The 24,106-nt window shown below is 36.4% G+C and overlaps 1 protein-coding gene and 1 non-coding gene across 4 annotated transcripts; one reads left to right on the top strand and one right to left on the bottom strand.

The window, feature by feature from the left end:
- Positions 1 to 2,407: 2,407 nt before the first annotated feature.
- Positions 2,408 to 2,513, bottom strand: LOC120105445. Its single transcript, XR_005507838.1, has one exon. It is a non-coding gene; the product is annotated as a small nucleolar RNA R71 (small nucleolar RNA).
- Positions 2,514 to 15,087: 12,574 nt separating this feature from the next.
- Positions 15,088 to 23,238, top strand: LOC103721999 (protein YABBY 2-like). 3 transcript variants are annotated; one of them, XM_008812404.4, is made up of 7 exons: positions 15,099 to 15,512; positions 17,229 to 17,279; positions 18,289 to 18,408; positions 18,963 to 19,074; positions 19,601 to 19,649; positions 19,792 to 19,867; positions 22,973 to 23,238. In XM_008812404.4, the coding sequence occupies exons 1-7, from the start codon at positions 15,441 to 15,443 to the stop codon at positions 23,084 to 23,086; spliced, it is 594 nt and encodes a 197-aa protein (XP_008810626.2). In that variant the 5' UTR covers positions 15,099 to 15,440; the 3' UTR covers positions 23,087 to 23,238. The 3 variants fall into 3 exon arrangements, with proteins under 3 accessions (XP_038973839.1, XP_008810626.2, XP_008810627.2); XM_039117911.1 differs by lacking the exon at positions 19,792 to 19,867 and having other exon boundaries at positions 15,088 to 15,512; XM_008812405.4 differs by lacking the exon at positions 17,229 to 17,279 and having other exon boundaries at positions 15,107 to 15,512.
- Positions 23,239 to 24,106: the final 868 nt, after the last annotated feature.

The raw sequence follows: 24,106 nt of genomic DNA, 5'->3' as shown, positions 1-24,106 counted from the left end.
CGATCCCAGCGCATCTTCTTCCCAACGCCCAGATTGGATATTGCAATATTCCGGAAGAGATAAGGTCTCCACGAGCTTATCCTCCATTCGGATCAGCCACAGAAGAAGGAAGGAGAGAGGAGGAGAGGGGGCTGGGAAAGCTATAAAAGGAGGAGGCTTCACTTCGGTTGGGTTCAATCCTGCTGAGAGGAGTTCTCACGGGCAGGAGAGATAATACTTTTGGGTATTATGGGAATAACTCCCCACGAAAAGAAAAAAAATATGAGGAAGGGAGTTTGATTTTTATTCAGTTCGTGTTGAGATTAGTCTGTGAGGGAAGACGAAGAAGGGAGGAACCCAGTCATGATGAAGGCCTTCTGCATCATTGCTGCTACCTCCCATACCATGGAAAGCTAATCTCTTCACTGGGGCCGGATGCAGCCCTAACAAAGGGACACGGGTTTTATGTTTTTAATTTTCTATTCCTGGAGTTGTATAAACTTTATTTTGCTCCTAATGAATATTTTATTTTATCTCGTATTTAATTTCTGTGATTTTAAGTATGACGTTTATACAACTGCTCTTCATGATCATTGAAGTAAAAATAAGATAGTTCATGCTTAAGGAAGATGCGGTGTGCTGCCACCTTAGATTAGGGTAGACATTTCATGCTAACTAAAGATGGATTATGCCTAAATTACTTTTGTAAAATTTTATTCGAATGCTTATTAGGCTTGTAGCCAATTTGCATGTTAATTCAAGAATAAATTAAAATACAAATAACCCTTGTTCCGATGTTAGTAGTGAATTTCCTTGCCCTAGGTCCCCTCAAACTAATAACGTTTTAATTGCATTTTTTATTAAATTTCTTAGTTTAATTTTCTTCACAAACTCTTTCTTTTAAATATTTTTTATTTTTTTTTAAAGAAAAGCAACTGTACCCCAATCCCTGTGGATCGATACCCGTAATCACTATTCTACCAGATACGTGCTATCGCGTGGTCTTTAAAGTTGACTATCAATTTTTGGCGCCGTTGCCGGAGATTGCTAACATAGTTGTTTTTCTTTTCATAAATTTTTTTTCAAAAAATAAAAATAAAAATAAAAATAAAATAATAATAATAATATATATATATAATAAAATAAAAATATTTTCTATTTTTTTACTTTTCTTATCTCCTTTCTCTCTCTTACTAATTTTTGATTTTTCTTTTGGTATTATTTGATCAGGAATCGAAGAAAAAATTTGGGACGATCAAAAGGGAACTGCTGGAAAAGGAATGCTGTAGAAGTTTGCCTTAAATATAAAAAAATTGCTGGAGAAATTTTCTTTGGTAACCTCTAAACCTTTCTTATTTAAATTGATTCTCAATTTGCTTGAAATTTTGTGGTGATTGTTTGATTTTAATTTCAGCAAAAGTATGAATGCATGCTTGATACACATACAACAATTAATCCGCATATAGTAAGGGCAATCACCCCAACAAGATAAGAACTGGATTTCATCACCAGATTCTTGCCCAAATTAGGTGAATCAATTCTCACATAGCCATTACGTTAAATTAAAATCAATTAGACGTTGGCCCCTAGGGACATTCGAGCTCAATAGGATGAAGATCATCGAAAGTTGCACCAATTTCGCTCTGTGGCTCAGTTGATGTCTAGGCAAGCTTTGTCCCAACGGAGACAATTCATCTGTTCGAGGCAAGTGGTTTTTAAGTGGGACCTTTACAACGCATCGTGACCCCCCCACTTACTTGGGAGCTTACCTGGTCAACTTAGTTCATTAGACCGGATTGGAGGCTTAGGTGCCCTCTTCAAACCAGTTAGAAGCTGTCTAGTAATTTTAGGGCAAACATAAGGATTTGAAGTGTTTCTTTTAATCCATGCTTGACTGCACTTGACTGATCAGAAGAGTTTTAGTGCATGCTAGGGTGTCATTCCAGATCTCTGGAATTAGTACCTTTTGACCCTAAAATAGAGCGTTCTATTAGGACCCTTCGAGCCGAAATCCATACCTATAGAATCATAGGATCTGCTCCACCTCCTGAGATGGCTGAAGAACAACCCAAACTCCTGAGGGAGTACTTTACTCCCACCATTTACACTTCTCCATCTTGCATTCGATTACCTGAAGTAGAAGCTATACAATATGAAATAAAGTCTAGTGTGATCCAAATGCTCCCATCTTTTTACGGGCTCACCAACGAAGACCCATATAAATACCTAGATGAAATTCTTGAGATTTGTACCACTGTCAAGATTCAGAACTTCACTGATGATGCTCTGAAACTTAGATTATTCCCCTTCTTCCTTAAAGACAGAGCCAAGCAATGGCTGAATGCTTTAGAGGCTAATTCAATTCGTTCCTGGGATCAAATGCAACAAGAATTTCTTAAAAAATACTTTTCCATAGGAAGAACGAACCAGTTTAGATGTGCCATCACAAGCTTCTCCCAAACCGATGGAGAAGAATTTCATGAAACCTGGGAGAGATTTTGGGACCTAATCCGTAAATGCCCACATCATCAGATACCCAAGTGGCAATTAGTGCAATGCTTTTATGATGGATTGTCTGATCGAAACCGTCAGATGGTTGATGCTTCTTGTGGGAGAACTTTCATGCTTAAAAATGAGCATGAAGCATGGAAATTATTTGAAAATCTCAATGAAAACTCCCTCCACCATGCTTCCTGTTCTCGTCAAGCACCCCCGAGTTCTCAAAGAAAAGGGACCATTTGTGAAATAAGTCATTCTATGGACCTGTCTAGCAAGGTAGATGCATTGTCCCATAAGATTGACCAACTGATGATGGGAGGACATGTCGTTAACTCTTTCCAAGCACAAGTGTGTGCTATCTGTTCTAGCCCATCTCACCCTATTCATGAGTGCCCCTCAGCATTCCAATTCCCTGAACTCGTGCAAGAATACATCAATGCTGCTCAAACACAGCCCAGACCGGGTAATGACCCATTTTTCAATACATATAATCCGGGATGGCGGAATCATCCAAACTTTTCTTGGAAGCAGCAAGCTTCGAATACTGCCCAACCCTACTCCCAAAATTTTCAAAATTCTCAGAATTTTCAAACCTCACAAAATATTCATCCCTACCGTCCTTCGACTCAATTTCAACACACTTCTCCTCCACCCCATAGAAACACAGCCTTTGAGGAGAAAGTGTTGACCGCCCTTCAAGGTTTGGAAACCATTACACAATTGGTGCACTCTCACACGCAATCTATCGCCAAGCTAGAATCCCAAATGGGGCAACTAGCTAATGCACTGAACAAGCGAGAGGAAGGAAAGCTTCCAAGCCAACCAGTGAGTAATCCTAGGGGACAATACATGGCTCAAGAAAATCAACTAAACACAATTCATCATGAACAAGCCAATGTTTTGACTACCCTAAGGAGTGGACGTGTAGTAGACAATAAGATTGGGGAGGATAACAATAAGGAAGGTGAAGAAAAGGATAGAAATATGTCAAATGAAAATCTAAAACCTTCTTCTTCTTCTTCAGCTAGTCCACCTTCTGCCAAAACTCACATCCCAAAGGCTCCATTTCCTGAAGCTTTTAATTTACCCGCTCCCTTTGGCAAAAAGAAAACTTCACTAGAGGAGATGATGGAGGTTTTCAAACAAGTCAAAATCAACCTCCCGCTTCTTGATGCTATTAGACAAGTTCCCTCCTATGCCAAATTTCTCAAAGATCTTTGTACCCAAAAGCGAAAATCTAGGACACATGTGCCTAAAAAGGTCTTCCTAACTGAGCAAGTGAGTTCTATTCTCCAACACAACACCCCTCCAAAATTCAAAGATTTTGGTGCTCCCACCATCTCCTGTGTCTTAGGAAATAATTTTATTGATCGAGCACTCTTAGATCTAGGGGCAAGTGTCAACCTTTTACCTTACTCAGTTTATGAGAAACTTGGGTTAGGTGAGTTATAACCAACCTCGGTATCCCTTCAATTGGCTGATCGATTTGTAAAAATACCACGAGGAATAATTGAAGACGTCCTAGTCAAGGTAGATAAATTCTATTTCCCAATCGATTTTATCGTCCTTGATATGGAACCTGTGCCTAATCTTAGGAAACAGATCTCTATGATTCTAGATCGTCCTTTTTTAGCTACAGCCAATGCGAGTATAAATTGTAGAACTGGGGTGATGAATATATCTTTTGGGAATATGAAGGTCAAGTTAAATATATTTTGTGCCTCTGATCAACCCGCAAAGAAAGTTGAGTGCTTCCTAATAGACAAAATGGACAATCTTGTAGAAGAAGCCCTTCCCTATATTTTGGCAGATGACCCTCTGAAAACATACTTGGCCCATTTTGACTTTGATATAGACAAGGCCATAAAAGCAGTCAACTCCTTGCCTGACAATCAGTTTCCCACAAATTTTCTTCCTTGGAGAACTCGGTATGAACCCGGTATGATTTGATAAGGATGCACTGCGTCTGGCTGAAGACGTTAAACTTAGCGCTTGTTGGGAAGCAACCCAATTCTCGTAGGTTATTTTTGCATATCTTCTTATCATATTTTTTTTGTTATTTTCTTAACAGGATCCCTCAAATTACTGATGCAACTACGATAAAATGCTTCTATCCTCCTTCTGCATCATATTTTCGTCCAAACTAAAACAAAGTAAAAATAATAAAAAAAATAATAAAAAAAATATATAATATAATATTTAAAAAAAATATTGAGGACAATGTCTGATCTAGGTTGGGGGGTATAGGATTTGAATTTTTGAAGAAAATTTTCACATTTTTGTATTTTTAAATAAGTTTATCACAAAAAAAAAACCTAATTTCTATGCCTTAGTGCTGAAATGATAAACACACAAAGTATATAAAATCTAAAAAGCCCAATGACTAGTCAGGAGTAAGTCAATTTGAGTTCTTTTTATTAAAAGTTCTTTTAGCGAGTTGTAAGATAATTTTTACTTTGGAATTTCACAATACACATGGCCTGCACTTCTAAGGGTTAGGTTCAACATTATGTTATTAAGTCTGGTAGCAACCTTGAGTCCTGATGAATCATACCTATCTAATTCACTATTATCCCATATTAAAAAAAAAAGTGAATTTAGTCAGGTACATCGAAAAGGGCTACCTATTGTCAAAGGTCAGCGGGCTTGTGATGAGGAACCCGAGCATAGGTCCGTATGGGAGTCTTGATGCCCAACACCTTATGCCATCTGGTGTGGGAGTTGTTGACTGAATGCTCGCTACACGGAGGAATCATTAAAAGAGTAAAAGTGCATAATTTATTTATAAATACAAAATAAATAAATTAAAAAAACAAAAGAAAAAGAAAATAATATTGATCTTGAAAAGACGATAGTGTGAAAGCCGTCGTTGTAAAAATTCAAGTAAACTGGAATATTACAGATAAAGCCCATGAGGTATTAAAGTAAACATCCACAACTCTCGAAATTCTGCAAGATAGGATGATTTTGAATCAGTGATTAGGTCTTATCTGACCAATTCTTGGAAACTACTAGCTTTATCAGTATTATGGGGAATCTAAAGCCTTAGCTTGTGTATGGCCCAGATATCACCGAGCACCCAAGTATAAATAAGTCTTACAACTCTCTAACGAAAACTTAATAACTTCAACAAAAGTTGCATACTGACTTAGGATTTGGACTGACTTAATAATTAAAACTTTGTGTGCTTGTGAAATTCTTGGCATTAATGCATTTGAAATTAGATTTTATGAAACGATAAAATAAATTTTTTTTGAGACAACAGTTAGTGGGTATCTGAGCCGGAAACCCTCACGAGACAAAACTCGTCCACTAGGGCCACCTAGGGGTTTAAAGCCTTATTGCATACGGTAAATGCAATCACGATTCCTGCGAAAGTGAGTTAGTTTTTATTTTGCTCGAGGACTAGCAAAATGTAGGTTGGGGGTTGTGATAAGTGCTAAATAATGCATAAATTAATATCTTATTTATAACACTTATCATTATTTTAATTCACATATTTTGTAAATTCAACTAAAAAATGTGTTACCTTCATCATTGCATTTTAATAAATTATTAAAGGTAATTCGAGTTTTACTTATTTATTTACTAATTAAGCTTAATGTATGCAGGTCGAGTCACGCTTAATTAGGTAAAGCCTAAACTACATTGCATCATTTCACAATTTCACATCCTCCAGAGTCGACTCCAAGAACTCTTCTCCAAAACCCAGTGCTTCCCATTAATTCCTGACTCTTCACATGTTCACCTAAATTTCTTTCCACTCGTTCCAACTCTTTTTCCACATGATCCAATTTTAATCTCAAAAACAATAAAATTCCTTCAATTATTTGTTTCTCAGATCTCAAAGCATACTATCTTAGTTGCACGGATCCTAAAGCCTCATCCCATCTCAGCCATTCATCTTGCATCACCCAACTCCTCTCAAACCCATTGTTTTTCCCATGCGTTGGAACAAAGAACACCATCTTCCTCCACATCATTCCTTCCCTCCCATTTCCAATGACTAGAACCGCTTCCACCTATGATGAATCCCAGCCTTCATCCCGTTAAACCATATCCCAAAGCCGGATCCCATGTGATCTCCACGTCCAAATACAACCCGGATAAACTCCAATCCCCTACATCCGCCATGGAAGAACAGAGATCCCAACTATCCAACCATTCCCTTTCTTCACGGACAGCTCCCATGCGCTCCCAGCCGTATCCCATTCCGAATCACGCTCATCCCGAGTTCCTTCCTCCCAACTTCCGGATCGACTCCATCTCTTCTCATCCTTATCCCGTGCCCAGCCGTGCCTAAGCTTCCTTCCATTCTGAGATATGACCAAGTTCAATCCTCCGCATGCGTCCAAGCTTCTTCCCTGCTTTCGGATCACTTCCTCCCAATGACATCTCAGCAGTCCGGGATGATTCTTTCAACATTTACAATGTCCCAGCTAGCAAATCCTTTTCCGGATTCCTCTGCTTTGGGATTAATTCCAGCCGAGACCCCATCCGGATTTGCTCCCAACTTCACGAGTTTTCTTCCGCATCCCCTGCATTTTCCCCTGTTTCTTCCGCACCCCACATCCGTATCATCTTCCTAGATTTCATCCCAACCAAATCCAGTATCTTCCCTCTTCCGAATTAACCCCATCCGGATTTTTCACCAAATCCAACTTTCCTTGCTTCAGCGGAACGGGGCCACGTCTTCCTCAATCCAAACATCCCTCCTTAGCTTCATCTTTCGAATCTCCTGTGCTTCCCACGTCCACATTTTCCCAGCATCCTCATCCTCTCCCTCCGAGATCTTCTCAAACGCCTACAGCCGGATGCCAAAGCCTCAGCCGTGAGCTTCATCCAAATATCCCCTGCTTCAAGATAAGTTCGAATCCAGCCATGCTTATCTCCCACGGATAAGCACCCACGTCTTCGGCAGTCCAAAGAACCGTCCCACCCTCCATCCACGACGAGTTCCAACTCTTCATCCAGCACGCGTCCTCTCTGCATTGTTCCTGTTTCGAGTTTTTCTCTATGGCCGGATGAGAACAAGCAGTCATCTTCCAGGCAATCCGATCCCAGCGCATCTTCTTCCCAACGCCCAGATTGGATATTGCAATCATCCGGAAGAGATAAGGTCTCCACGAGCTTATCCTCCATTCGGATCAGCCACAGAAGAAGGAAGGAGAGAGGAGGAGAGGGGGCTGGGAAAGCTATAAAAGGAGGAGGCTTCACTTCGGTTGGGTTCAATCCCGCTGAGAGGAGTTCTCACGGGAAGAAGAGGAAAGGAGAGATAATACTTTTGGGTATTATGGGAATAACTCCCCGCGGAAAGGAAAAAAAATATATGAGGAAGGGAGTTTGATTTTTATTCAGTTCGTGTTGAGATTAGTCTGAGAGGGAAGACGAAGAAGGGAGGAACACAGTCATGATGAAGGCCTTCTGCGTCGTTGCTGCTACCTCCCATACCATGGAAAGCTAATCTCTTCACTGGGGCCGGATGCAGCCGTAACAAAGGGACACAGGTTTTATGTTTTTAATTTTCAATTCCTGGAGTTGTATAAACTTTATTTTGCTCCTAATGAATATTTTATTTCATCTCATATTTAATTTCTGTGATTTTAAGTATGACGTTTATACAACTGCTCTTCATGATCATTGAAGTAAAAATAAGATAGTTCATGCTTAAGAAAGATGCGGTGTGCTGCCACCTTAGATTAGGGTAGACATTTCATGCTAACTAAAGATGGATTATGCCTAAATTACTTTTGTGAAATTTTATTCGAATGCTTATTAGGCTTGTAGCCAATTTGCATGTTAATCCAAGAATAAATTAAAATACAAATAATCCTTGTTTCGATGTTAGTGGTGAATTTCTTGCCCTAGGTCCCCTCAAACTAATAACATTTTAATTATATTTTTTATTAAATTTCTTAGTTTAATTTTCTTCACAAACTCTTTCTTTTAAATATTTTTTATTTTTTTTAAAGAAAAGCAACTGTACCCCAATCCCTGTGGATCGATATCCGTAATCATTATTCTACCAGATACGTGCTATTGCGTGCTCTTTAAAGTTGACTATCAGGTCTTTATTGCTTGAGGCCTCTAAGCTGATTGAGATTCCTACTAATTATGAGGGCACTCTGCTATCTTGTGACCTTGCTGGCCATATTTGAAACAAGCGCCAGATAATCGCCTACAGTGTTCAGTCTTATGAGTACCACCACATGTTTCACACTTTAGCTTGTCTTGTTGATGCTGAGTAGTTCTCGTATAAAATTTCTATTTCCTAGAACTTCAAAATATGTCATGAGCTTTGGCAGACCCGCAAGAATTCTACCCACCATGTGTATCAAAATCTCTGCTCCTCTTCTTTTGTTTTTCACCTTTAGTATCTTGAGTTTTCTTCTAGATAATCTCCATATTCTTGGCCCTATCTACCAGATCATCATAGTTTGCTGAGTGCACTACGACCAATCCTCGACGTAAGTAAGGCTTCAACCCTTCTTCAAATCTCCTCATCCTAGACTTAGCATCCATAATGAAGGTGAGAGCAAATCTAGACAGCCTGTCAAACTCGGCCTCATACTCATCAACAGTCATAACTCCTTAAGATAGATTAAGAAATTCCTTCTCTAGCTTTCTAATTAGGTAACTAGAAGGGAAATACTTGGAGTAGAAGACAATACAAAACCTCATGCTCGTGAGCTAATGTGTGCTCCATAGACTTTCACTAATGATGAGCTCTATCCTAAAGCATATAAATAGCAAATCTGATGTTTTCTTCATCAGTACACTCTATTGCCCTAAAAGCTTTCTCCATCTCATCAATCCAAGCTTCGGCCTCATGAGGATTGGGGGTACCTTTAAAAGCCAAAAGAGCTATTTACTTGAATTCCACTATACTCTTTTTTTCCTCAGAAGAACCAGCATCCTACTGGACTGAATGTTGAGGTTGCTGCCTCTAATAATATACTAATCCAACGACCTCCTCAAACAGTTTGAGCACCCGTGTTTGATTTCCAACAACATTCTCTTGAATCATTATTGAGTGACCCAGAATTGGCTGAGTTACAATTGATTGACCAACCCCGCCTTCTTGCTGAATTTCGGAGGCCACAATCTGGTGCCTGGGCTTTGAGATGTTTCGACCGCTTGGTTAGTAGGAACTCTACTCAGAGAGCCCCTAACTAGCTTATTTAGACTACGGGCATGGTTTGGCGGCATTCTAATTTAGTGAAATAAAATAAACATCATAAAATCGTCCAAACAGAATAACACAAGGTTATTAACAAAGAGCAATTAACATTGTCGCCTTTTCTAGTACATATCCATCTCTCAGCCTTTTCAATGAATCCTAAGAATTCTAAACCTAGGCTCTGATACACCAAATCTATCACGCCCTGAATCCAGAGCATAACAGATGCCGCACACTTGTATGGCAGACTATACACACATGCAAGGCTACAGATCATGTCAAAGTATTAATAAATTCTAAAAAATTATTTAATCAATAATCTATTCAAATCAATCTTACAATAGTTTCAAAGTAACATAGGTCAACATATGCTAACTAATAACATAAATCAAATATTCTAACTAGTCTAATTAAAATGCCAATTACAGAAGGTATCGTCAGAAAATCTAACATGCTCTCCAAGTCTCGATTAATCATATGTCTATGTATATGGATCTAAAAACTAGAGAAATATAATAATGAGCTACACTAGCCCAGTAAGGAATATAACACCTCAAAATAGGGTCAAAGTATGCCAAATATTTAATTAAAGCACAAAATATTGACTGAAAAATAAATCATCAATAATATTTTTTTTGAAATTTAATATTACATTGATAAATTGATACTAGAAATTTAATATCAATAGGCTATGGCCACGTAATCTAGTGGCATGGTTCAGAATACGCAAAGTGCCAAAATCTACTAGTATTAATCACTGGTGGTATAGTGTCTAAATATTACTATTCAAATCACTCGTGATGCGGTGTCGAAATCAGTTTTTCACAAATTACAAGTCGATAGGGCCAATAAATAATCTTCATTGGCGGAGCCAGATCATAGCCATGCTGGGAATATATACATACAATATAAATTTTTCATAATTTGCCCAGTCACATTTTTCAGTTTTATAATATATAACATAATTTAAAATAATTACTATCATAAAATTAACATGCCTGACCTATTTAAATAAGTATAAAATAGATATTAGAATTTAATTAACTAATAATTATTTTACCAAATAATTAACTAATCCTTGACTTACCTTTAATTGAGTAGGCTTGGACCTCTCCTGATGGTCGAACCAGACCACACAAATTGAGCCCAAGACCAGAATTAGACCAAATCCAAACCCGAGCTGAGACTCTCTCTCCTCTTTCTTTTTCTCTCTAGGCAGGTTCAGGAATCCTAGTATAAATCATGTTCTTCTTGTTATTCGGATCCAAGTTGATCTAATTTGTAGACCCTAAACCACCTCAGTTTTATGTAGTAAACTAGCCCATTACTCCAGTCCCAACTAGATTTGGCCACTTTTGATCTTTACTTAATCATTGAATTCTCTTTGCTCGGACCAACTTGGGCAGTCGGGCACTATCACCCGACTGACCTAACTTGGGGGTATGAGGTCATTCTCCAGTAGTATTAATTTTGACTTTGTTTGGCTTTTGAAATGATATTAAAATTAATAATATTTTAATGATATTAAATAGACGAACTTAACCCGTCTAACTGGAGTGGGATTGTGAAGTGATAAGAGGTAAGTAACCTAATGCTTCGAAGTATGTTTTTCAAATTATTTGATAAAATAATTATTAGTTAATTAAATTTTTATATTTATTTTGCACTTAGTTAAATGGGTCAGGAATGTTAACTCTAACCTCATGGTACAACCAATTAAAATTTTGGTTTTACAGTTTCACCCATCATCTGATTAAAATCCAGCCCAATCCAGCTTTGGATGAAGTTGGTTTTCAGGTTGGGTCAGTCCTTTTCACCCTGGTAGTATTAATAATTCACATGGCCAACTACAAAACTATCAGAATAAAACTCCTTGCTTTCTTGTTCATGTCCCTGGGCACCAGATTTTTTTTTAGGATGCCCAGTTTATCACTCGCATCGTATGGCCTCTGAAAGGCAATTCCATAATCTCTGTAATTCATGACTACATTTTTGTGCAAGTGATACAATATGGAACATAGGCTAGATTTTTCGAGGGAGAATGATAAACAGATTCGATATCTGCATAAAATTTAGCAGGACTCTTTGAGCATAAAATTGTTGGCCCCGTTAATGAAATGATGGTGCGTTCTTCTCGAAAAGAAGAGAAGAAATGGGGAAAGATACTATCCTGACTGCCTTTTAATATTTTGTGAGAATAGATGATCGTAAACTCTAGAAAGCCGGACACTGTAGAGCGAGCATTATTCGATAATATAAGACCAATCAAGGAGCTATTCAGAAGCATTAGTAATTCCACTGTCAAACAAACAAACTTCTCAATCATTGCACCCAGTCCAGGGGATCTAGATAGTCCAATCGACAAGACATAACAAGGGTGGAAGCATGACTGCATCTCTGAGAAAAGCTTGTTCCCATCTTGGCACATGTTTCCATGATTTCAAATAATGGTGCTATTTGACATATTTTTTCAAATAAATGTTTCAAATAATTACTATAACAGCCGTTATAACAATTTCTTGCTACCTTCCCTTATATTATTAATATAAATAATATTAAAATATAATGGATGTTATTATGTTCTATTATAACATGTTGTTATATTATAAAAATGCTATTATTTTCAGTTGTATCTTATTTTAAATGAAATAATCTTTAAAATTGAATTTTTCTCGAAACTCTCGTGAGAGATGATTGCATGGTCCAAAAAATATTATTTTATCTAATCAAATTAGAGGGAAAGATAATGCTTTTATTTTTTGTTATCGTAGTCATTATTTTAATGATTATAATTTTTTATGCTAAAAATTTAAAAATTATTTTCTGTGATAAATAACAGCTGCTATAATCATTTGAATGATTAATATATAGCGGGTTATTTTGGAGGTTCATTATAATAAGAATTTTTTTTTTTTTGAAGATTAGGAGGGGTAAATTCCCACCACCTGTCCAATGCCCATCCTGTTCTCGAGAACTTGTTCAAGCGACAAGAGACGAACCCCACAAACACCGTGTAGTAAAAGCTTATTTAAAATCTTGCATGCAGACGGCCAAATGAAAGGGAGCGAGAAGAGAGGAGGGGGCATCATGGGGTCCTTGTCATTGTCAGTCCTTTTGCAAATTAAATAAGCGATGTCTTAGTTATTAACTTGAGCACGAGATTGTGGAAAGTAGGCACTATATCATTAAAAAAAAAATAAAGAAAAAAAAAAAAGAAGACATTAATTCAGCCTACAAAGCACTAACAATTCAGGATCACACCAAAAAAAAGCTTGCTAGAAGATATAATTTAAATTCTTTGATCCTGTATAAATACCGAAAATCTATCCAACGAATGTGATATGGGACTAAACACATGTCTGCACGGATCCTTACATACTCTCCTCGTTCAAGACCTGACGTCTTCGTTAGGCAAACGGTTCAAATCTATTTAAATCTAACCACAAATACCATGATCGGCCCGTAGTCAGCCCTAATAAATTCGTTCTGCAATATTCCTTAGTCCATATAAATTATAGGCCAGGTCCGCTCTGATACCATTTGTAACAACTCAGGACTTCACCCAAAACGGCTAGCTTGAAGGTATTATTTGGATTTTTTGATCCTGTATAAGTACCCAAAATATACCTAACGAATAATCAATGTGGGACTAAACACATGCCTGCACGGGTCCTCACATATTCTCCTCATTCAAGTCCTGACGTCCTCGTTAGGCTAAGGATTGAAATCTTTTCAAATCTAATCATAAACAAGGATGTTAGGCTAAGGGTTCAAATCCATTCAAATCTAATCACAAAGACCACGATCGGTCCGTGGTCAGCCCCAACGGATCCATGCTGCATTATCCCCTAGTCCACATAAATTATGGGCTGGGTCCGCTATCATATCATTTGTAACAACCTAAAACCTTATCCAAAAAAGCTAGCCAGAATGTATTATTTGAGTTTTTTGATTATGTATAAGTACCCAATATCTATCAGTGAATAATCGACGTGGGACTAAATAGACGTCCGCATGAGTTCTCATAAAAGCTTTTTCCCCAATTTCTCTCAAGCAATTAGGAACTAAATAGGGAGAATACATGACACAGAAAATGGAACCGGCAAGATGTACACGTGGGATCATGTTGTAAATACTTACTATGCTTAAACAAAGGGTAGAATATTGTCCACTAACGAGAGTGGCGTTGGAGGCGAGGTACCATACTTACCAGCTCAAGTCCCAATTTACTCGAGACTGCCACCTTCGAGGAAAATTATGTAGGATATTACTAATGCTTAATTTGGTTGGACGCGAAGTAGGTGTAATCTAGGTAGTAGAATAAATGTTGCTCGACAAGTTGGATGTGAGAAGCTGCACACAGATCTATTCTGAATGTGACACGTGCTCCCTTGTCGCGAAAATTAATTTAAGGCTGCGAACCAGCTAGTCGGATGTTCTATATGCAACCAGGTCAGAATTAGCAATATATAGATGGTTTCAAAATTTAATGAACTAGTGCAAATTATCTACCCTTTATTTTATGCACTGGTCGTTTGATTTGTCCACCTCAAGTGGGGAGGTCACAAGCAACAACGATATTTTGGTGAATCGTCTACCTTGAGTATCTTAGTAATGACCCCATGCTAATCCTCCAAACTGAGCCCTTTGCATGCAGTTAACTTGTGTCATTGCTTGTCATATCAATAACAGCAACATCACAGCTGGAAAACAATTCAAACATGGGCTCTCATTAAAAGGAAAAGAAAAATCTTAGCACAACAATGATCGGCTGCATTATTCAAGGTCGAAAACAAGCCGAGGGATGCTTGAGGCTGCTCGATCAGTCCTGGCTTGTTATGAAAGCAATATTCAAACAAGCTTAATTAACTACCAATGTTAAGCTCGGTCTGTAACACAAAAATGTTAAGCCTCAGTCAGGCTTGGTTCATTGATGGCTTGTGTTTTGCATAATGCTCGAAGTTTTGCTTGTTTCCCAAATGAACAAAATCAATAGAGGCCAATGTCAGGTGAAGCCTTCGTTTTCCGTGAAACACTTAGTTCATTCGCAGCTTTATGTCTGTAACATTAAAAATGTGTGCTTGAGTTATCTCAAGCAGATATGCAGGTATTTTTCGAGCGAAATAAAAAGTCCATATGGAGTTATAGATGGAGTAATCTGTCAGTTATCCATACCTACCATGCATGAGCCAATTTTCTTTTTATCGGAGGTTAACGAGGAGACTCCTATAAAGCGCTGCTTTTTACCCTTTCGTGTTGCCTGCTGGGGAGGGTATTTGGGTAACTTCGTCTTCATTCACAGGGATCACAGGAGTTTGTCATCTCTCTCTCTCGCCCCCACAACCCCTCCCCCCCCCCCCCCCCTCCCTTCCCCGGGGAATTTATATCCTCTCCCCAACCCAACATCTTTGTCGAGAGAGAGAGAGAGAGAGAGAGAGATAGGGTGAGAAGAGAAGTAGGCTCCCACTCACATTCATTCAACTGTACCCGTTCCAACTCTTTTCCCCACCCTCTCACAAAACCACCGCTCCCAAACTGTTGCCCTCACCCCGGTTTTTTCCCCACGCACCATCTCTTTTGTATCCCCTCCCACAAAACACCCGCAAACCAAAACAAAGGGAAACGAACAAAAGAAAAAGGAAAAAGAAAAAGAGGGGAAAAAGAACCTCTCGTTTCCCACTAGATATAAAGTCATCATCCTAACTCAAATCCTCCTACTGCTTCCTCTTCTTATTCCTTGGCACATGTAGAAGGATCCCTCTTTGGCTCCGGAGATCGGAAAATGTCAGCACAAATGATCACGCCCGAGCACGTTTGCTACGTCCACTGCACCTTCTGCAATACCATCCTTGCGGTATCGATCATACTGACTCTCTCTCTCTCTCGCTCTCTCTCTCTGTCGTTCCCACTCTCTTTCCCTCTAATATTTGACCTTATCAAACTCTGGATCAATTAAGAATCATTGGCACTGCAGATCATTCTGAATTTTCAGCTGAACCTAAAAAGTAGGTCATAAAACAAGCCCAATTATCCATACTTGACTTTTGGTTATGCTTTCCTAGTGCCTGTGATACCTAGGTCCTTGAAACTGGCCTAATTATCCATTAGCTCATAATTTTAAATAGTTGGCCAGAGCTAGGTAACTGTGCTATGTGATATTAACTGTACGTGCTTGGGAAAAAAATGAGAAAATATATAATTTGGTTGGATTTTTGGCCTTGGTCATTTTGGGATGCAGTTACCACATGGATACTAGTAGAAGGTGATTTTCTTAGCATAATAGTAAGCATGCATGAAGTGATTTAATTATTATCTTACATCAGGTGTTCCATGAAGGCTATGGCAGACTTTCTTGAAAAGATCTCATGTGATATCGAATTGGTTTGGTGCATGCATATATCCCATGCTTTAACAGTTGCATGGCAGATGACATGGCTTGTTTGGAGGAAACCTAGTACTATCATTTTAGGGCTCCAACCCTTGGAAAGGTAGATGCTATCCTTAAAAAGAGTTTTTTGTAAATGTTAGATGAGGACTTTTAGATAATTTATTAAATGGATTCCATTTCTTATACCTAAATAACAATTTCGATTATTCTTATAATACCTAAAAGCTACCAGGCGATCTAGTCTCCCCATTTCTGAATTGTTATTAGCTCATAGGAGAGGTTCTAATTTACATTATTGATGGTGATATTAGGACTTACCAATTTGGTTTAGCAGATCTCATCTCTTAAATCGAACAAACGTTTCTAGTAAGAATGCTCTGGAGTTTTCTTGCTGTTAAACAGACTCATGCAGCCATCTGAGCAAAACACCAAGACGCATATATATGGGAAGTGTTAACATCCATACTAAAAAAGGTTGTTAATGTCTTGTGTTGGAAAGATTGCATACTTCAGTCCTTACAAATTAAAATTTTGATTGTAGAAAAAGATACCCCTTTCCTATTCTTTTGTTAAAGCTATAGTATAGCAGCTAATATATGGTCAATTAACAAAGTTGCATCATGTATAAGTTTGTTTCTGAAAATATTTATTTTGATATCAAAATATCTTGCATTATCTGCATTAACTAAGTTTCAGTACAGCGTCTCTTCTAACTAATCATTTGATGTTCAAATATTCAAGACAGCATGTTTCGCTTTGAAGTTTTGAGGAAAGTTTCTATCTTTGATCTATCTAGCTAAAGATTGCAGCAAATAGGACAACTTGAATGTGGAAGCCTCCTTGAAGTGTATAATTATACCCAGTTTTGGAGTTCTATCAAATATACAATAGATTTCATCACATATTTAGCAATCCCTTTTTATTTGTTGAATCAGCAATTAATTGATGTCATCACATTGTTAGCAAGCCCTTTATGTTCTTTCGAAGATATTCTTCTCATACATCCTTCTGTTTGCCCCTCATTTTCTTTTGGGAGTTTGGTTAACAAATAAGTCTCAAAATTTCTCGCTTTCCTAACAGTCTTGAAGTTTGTTACTCTTTCCCATTGTTTTATATATTTGCATTCATTTTTTGTTCAAAACCAGGGCCCTTACATTTTGACTTCTCTCTACCCTTCTTCAGATGTGCGGAAGTGGGTCCGTAGTCTTGTCGTTTTCATCTCTCTTTCTTCAGGTTGAGCTTTTTACATGCTTTTATTAACTTTGGAGCAGTCAAGAATATGGGTCAAGAGGTGCAGAAAGGAAAGGAAAGATGGCTCGAGGCTTTTAGCACCGCAAGGTGTTGCTATTCAAAGAAGCAGCCTTTTCTTCCCTTCTCTTTTTCAGTTATATAGAACCTCTCGATCCCTCGTGCTAGGAGATCTTATATGTATGGTTTTGGGTGGCAATGTGTAGGAGTGTATTCTTGTTTCCCTTTCACTCATAAAAGAGAAAACTAGAAAAGGAATTTCAATTTTATTATAAATGTTAAGTGTGATAAGTCAGAAAAAGTTGAGTTAGCGGTCATGTATATATTAAGAATAAAGGAGGCCCATAGCCAGTCATTGACCAACCTTCTCTCCTTAACCAATCAACTAAAATTCCTACTTTGCTTCTTATCATCGTTTCTTTCAGGAAAAGAGTTGGAAATCCAACTTGCTTTCAATCTCTTTCTTTCTTATCATCTCCCCTTTTCTTTCTTCCATTTCTGTTTTTTCTGAGAAAGATCATATTTCTTTATTCCTCTCCCTTCGCTTTAATTGGCTTGTCCGTTTCCTACATAAATGCTATACTTGTTCTTTTCATTTCATTTTATTTTTCTGCCTCCTCCTTGTAAAGTACTACAATAAATTTTTTGTACATAGTATCAATATACTCAAACTTCTCAGACTGAATGATGCCAGTTTCCTTGTAGTTTAATAAGCTTTTCATATCACCTTGTGCTTACAAGCAACTCCTTTCTTCGGCAACAAATTAACAAAAGAAATTAAATTCACATGCAACTTTTGGTGATATATTATTACTTCTGCAAGGTGAGGTTACCGAAATTGTTATGAACTTAAAAAATGTGACTTTTAAACTTGTATTTTCGAAGAATGCATATCCATTGAAATAAAATATCTAAAGTTTGTGTCATAAACTAATTTGAAATTAAATTACAACTAATATTTTTTTGTTTGCATTTTCATATCCTGATGATTCAGGTTAGTGTCCCAGGCAATAATTTGCTCAACACTGTGACTGTCAGATGTGGGCATTGCACTAATCTGCTGTCTGTGAACATGGGTGGTTTGCTTGAAACAGCTCCTATTCAAGATCTTCAGGTTCAAATTTCCCTTACCATTCTCATTCCTACTCCTATGGGATTCTTTTTTTTTAAAAAAAAAAAAGAATAAGCTTCTAAATATTGTTAAGGTTACTTGTTTTTGAATAAATTTGTAAAGCGTTCAGCCTCATGCTTTGTTTCTACATGCATTTATAACGTTGCGTATCTCTGCACTAGATTGGAAGACTATTTTTTGTTAATTTAGTTCACTATGTTTTCTCTCATTTATCAATATATTTATGATGTAATACAAATACCTAAAATCACTTAACCTTATTGAAGGAACTGTTATTGGTTTGCATGTAAAAAGAAATATCTTTAAAAATTAAAAAACGATAGTAAAGTAGTGACACTTCTTTTGTTGAGTCTACAGTAATAAGAGTATATATTTCTCCCTCTCGTAGAGGGAAAATGGTAAGATAAAAATGTGATTATATTCTATTTTGAAGTGAATGTTTCAGTCAAAGCCTTGTACATTAGAAAGGAAGGTTTTAATTGTTAAAATTTGATGATATCATTATTTCATATAATTTGGTGGGAGGGGAATTTCAGGTTGTGGGATCTCAAGATTATCGTAAGGAGCGTGGATCATCTTCTAAATGCAACAAGACTTCTGTAATGTGCTCAATGCAGAATGATCAACAGCAAACGCTACCAATGCGTCGTAAGCCTCTCTTACTTCTTCACATCTGATTTCATAAACAACAGCTAACACTGGATTGTTGTATTGTTGATGACTTTATCAGAACAAATCAACATTGTTTATCCACACAAACTAATTTTTCGATATGCATTTAAAAAGTATGTCTTCTTCATTTTATGTATGTGCATATGCATGCATGTAAGCAGAGATGTGCTTACACATGCACTTGGAAACATACATTTTATATACACATACATGTACATACACAAATACATACATTTGATGCACATCCAAGTTTGTACTTATGTTCTCTTTTTCTTCAAGTATGTGCTTATTTTTGAAGTATGCGCATGCATGCATCTGGGTATGTGTTTGCATGTGTGCACATGCTCATGTGGCTCTCTGCATATGTGTACATCATAGTGGCGAAATTAGCAACTTGCAGCCTACAACAAGTAGACTGTTTTCTTCAAAAAAAAAAAAAGGCAGACTGTTAGCAATGATCCTAATAATTTCAATATTTCTTACTTTTTTCTTCCCAAACCAGCCCCAGAGAAGAGACAGCGAGTTCCTTCTGCGTACAACAGGTTTATCAGGTAATTTTCCACATACAACCTTATTTTCTGTTGCTACAATTTTATTCTTCAGGATCCGCAAAGCTATGACATAAAAAGTCCCATTTAAGTAGGTGCTATACTTCTCTTTTCAACAATACTTATTTTCTCTTTACCCTTACAGAGAGGAGATACAAAGAATAAAGACCAACAATCCAGATATTAGCCATAGGGAAGCTTTTAGCACTGCAGCAAAGAATGTAAGTTTTAAAAATCATATGAGTAGAGCCGAGTTAGATAACATAAAATATATTGAGAAAAATTAATCTACTTCTTTATTCACATAAAATAATTCAGTTTTCATTTTTTGGTGAATATTTACATAAATTCTTTCTCCTTACTTGTAATTAAGGGAAAGCATTTGTTTTTCATATTTGCTTTCCTTAAAAATAATATGCTGTTCGAGAAAATCATAGTGGATATTGGCTATAACAAGAATATTTGCTTCCTTCCAATTATATATGATAATCCAATCCATAAAGATGTTGATGAAACTTCATTCCTTTTTCATTTACTAAGTGTGCCATAAATTTCTTTTGCAATTAGTGTCCCATTATAATATAATTGACTAATAGAGGTGGCAATCTTCCAAAGGTAGAAAGTATATGCAACCAATTTTATAACTCCCTCAAGAAAAATGTTTACCTAATAGTAAAATAATAATTCTAGTTAAGATTGAAATTAGATTGGATACTAGCGTATCCATATCAATAATTGTTTTGTTCGACGAATACCGATATAGATACAAATGTTAGTCGAAAGTAAAAACTTATATCAATATTTATTATAAACGGATATGGATACAAATTGGATACCAAAAATATGGATATAAATCAGATAATTAAACTTTAGGAACACAATATCAAAGATATTACTAAGTGGATAATAAAAAGTATTTTGAATGTCTTTCTATTATAGTCATGAGGGAACCAAGATCAAGGACACCATTTTCATGTCGGGATCAAAAACAAGAATGCAAGAAAAAGAAATCAAGTTAATAGCATGTTAATATGGTTATTTATTTTTCTTAAAAATTCATGAGTGTTATATAAAATTAAATAGGGTTATAAATGGAATTGAATATTCAGATACGGATCGGATAGTTGTCTATCCATATCAATATTCATTTTTCTTTGACGGATATAAATATGGATATATATATTAGTCAGATGCTTAACTTTTTATCTATATCCAGATAGATTCAAATAAGAAAACAGATCTGAATAGATATTATCTAGTACACTTTCATCCCTAATTCTAATCATCATGTTACTAGAAAAAAACAAGTGTCTAGGTTAAAGGTTTGCACTCGAAGGAAGGCTTAATTAGGAATTGTTTTGGGGCTCCTGCTTTGGGGTTAGAATTAACAACTAAATTTATTCAAAGTGTAGATGGAAACTGTGAATGATTCTTGAGGTAATGAAATTCATCTAAGTAATTTTAAAATAATTCTTGTAACTAAAATAAATTAAAATATTTTTTTGAAAATTAAATTTGGTTTGTTTTCCTCCTCTTCAATCTTATGTTTAATGTCAATTAGCATTGCCTTACTTTTGAGGCCTTAAGCTGCCTAATGTTTGGTAAAAGCATGTGAAGAAGCACATAGGTCAATACAAAAAATTACTGACAGTGCATATATTTGTCTCCACCTCTAGCCTTTCAAAGTCTGATAATTTAATCACTTGAAAGAGAATGATATCAAGTCCTATCCCATTATTGTAGGAAGTCCTGTTATGAGTACTTCATGAATCACCTGACAACATGAAAGCTTTTTGTGTTAACCCACACTACACTAATTCTATAAGATATTCCTTCCCTTGTATCAAGTTTTATGTACGAGAGATATCGATAGTAGCACATGTGAATCCATTCTAGGACATTTATAATACAAAAACTCTGAACTCTCAGAACAAATGTATTTGGTATGACCCTACTACATTGAATTTTAAGTGATTATCCTCAGATACTTTTAGTTATATAATTCTCCAATCTATTCACAGAAATAAAATGAATAACAGGTCATTTCCTTCAACCCATTCACAGAAATAACTTAAAAAAGAAAATATTTTCATCGAATTATATAATAATTGGCCTTATCATATTTTAATCGATTAAAAGTTTATAGAGAACCTGAAGCTCCTCTTGATTTTTTTGGGGTGATCTACTTAACTAGTAAAAAGGGAATTATTTTAGTCGTGCAGAGGCCATCTATCCTCTACTCTCGCTTTTATTACAATGATTTAAAAAGAAAGTTTGTTAGGACAAATATGGGCAGTGGATAATAGTGCGAAGGTTATCTGACATCAAAACATTATTATGCAAAACTCTTCAAACAAATGCATCTCAGTGATGGAGTCTAGCATATGATACTAGTGTAGCAGTATTCTCCAGGTGATAAAAACAGCCTATAATGCTAATTAAAGAAATATAGCGGACAACAAAAGATTGATGACATCTTAATTTGCAAAAGAAGATAGGAAAGAGTAGGTAAATATGTCTGTTCCGTACATTCACAGCCTCAAAAGAAGCACAGAGAAGAATCCTAGTAAGTCTCCGACGGAGAGGAACCACATAGATCCCTTTCATCAACTACTTAAATTATCTAATGACATAAAGCTTAAGTAGTATATCATGTAAGATGCTTTCAAATATAAAATTATTTGATATATTAAAAATAACCATGGCTCTTTCCTTCATTGTATCATTTTTCTTCATGCTATTCTATTAATTACATTCAATACCACTGTCAAAGTTTCTTTTCCAGAATTCAATGTACTATTTTCTGCTATTACCATCGTTGCAATTGTTTTGTTTTTCACCTCTAATTACAGAAGTTTACTAATTAATACTTTATAGAAAAGCATACAAGTGCATCAAAATACTGTAAATAAAGCTTACCTCGGAATGACATCATTAAATGAGATGTACTTTTCTGCCGTGACTCTCATTCAATAATAATTTCAACCACTACAATCTTCAGAAGTTCATTTATGATTTATGGACAGTTTGATATATCCGAGGGAGATTTATTAGATGCCCATCCGATTCACCAGCTATTGACTAACTCATGTTTGTTGGATGATCAAAGTTTATCCAATCAATTCATGGGAACAAAGAGACACCATGAGTGATTGAAATTAAAGACTAGATTTGTGAAAACTACAGTGTCCAGACCGAACAAGTGTTGGCTTTCTATTATGGATATTGTATTTTGAATTCCATTTGTTGGCTTTCTATTATGGATATTGTATTTTGAATTCCATTTTTTTAATAGTTAGAACAACATAACTCTTTGTACATTGCAGTGGGCACATTTTCCTCACATCCATTTTGGGCTGAATATGGATGGTAGTAAGCAAGTAAAGTTTGATGAAGCTATTGCTGGACCGGGGGGGCAAAAAGCTCAGGGTTTCCAATGAGAAGATTACTTTGTGAGTAGGTGCTGCTATATTTATTTTTTGAAACTTGTATTCCAGAAGTCAAAGTATGAGGTCCTAACATTCAGATCACCATATATGTTTATGTCCTTTACATTAGATTTTATTTGTGGATAAAGGCTGATATTTAAGCACCTGGTGTGGATGCATCGTGAAGTCAGTGTTCACTCCTAAGAACACCCATCAAACTAATCTTCACTAAGAATACCCATCAAACTAGTAAAATTGTTCAAATATTTTCTCTAACGAGAAAATTAATTAACAGCAAGACTCAAGTTTGCTCATAACCCCATTGGCTCACGTTCACAAGAGAGGGGGTGGGGAGAGAGATTTGGTCATAGAGTTCTTGTTTAGTTCCATTTGCTAATGCATTTGTAAGATATCCTGGACTTTCTGTTAAGTGATTCGCAATGCTTATCAATCTCTTGACCACTGGTCTTCTAATCTGTTTCCTGGTGTCCCTTTTGGATGCTTGGACCCTATAGACTAATTTCTTGAATTTAGAAGAGCAATGTGAATTGGAAGGAATTTTATGATCTAATATAATGTTTTACAGCATTAAAGATCCTAAATCTCTGTAAAGCAAGTGGAAACGTGCATGTCAGCCACATGAATGAATGTTACTGACTAGCTTGCAGATATGCCCCTTTATTTGCCTTCAGTTTCTCCAAGATTGAATGCTACTGACTAGCTTGCAGATATGCCCCTTTACTTGCCTTCAGTTTCTCCGACCAAGGATTGCCAACTCTTTTCGGTGTTTTGTTTTGATTTATCACCTGTTCTGAAAGCTTTTCTTATCAGATAGAAAAATTTAAAATTTAGAAATGAAAAGAAAACTGATGAATGATGAAGCAACTGCGGTACGCTATCAATTTACGATGTGTAGAAAAACAAATTGTTCTAAAGTGCATTGATCTCAGATACGACTTAAGTCCTATTTCATAGGAAAAGTGGTCTATATTTCACATGATATAGGCAGAAAGGTTTGTATCCAAGTCTAAA

This window comes from Phoenix dactylifera, unplaced genomic scaffold (genome assembly GCF_009389715.1).
Source record: "Phoenix dactylifera cultivar Barhee BC4 unplaced genomic scaffold, palm_55x_up_171113_PBpolish2nd_filt_p 000284F, whole genome shotgun sequence".
NCBI classification, from domain to species: domain Eukaryota; kingdom Viridiplantae; phylum Streptophyta; class Magnoliopsida; order Arecales; family Arecaceae; genus Phoenix; species Phoenix dactylifera.
Note: the sequence above shows the minus strand (reverse complement) of the source record. Positions and strands in the feature narration are given on the sequence as shown.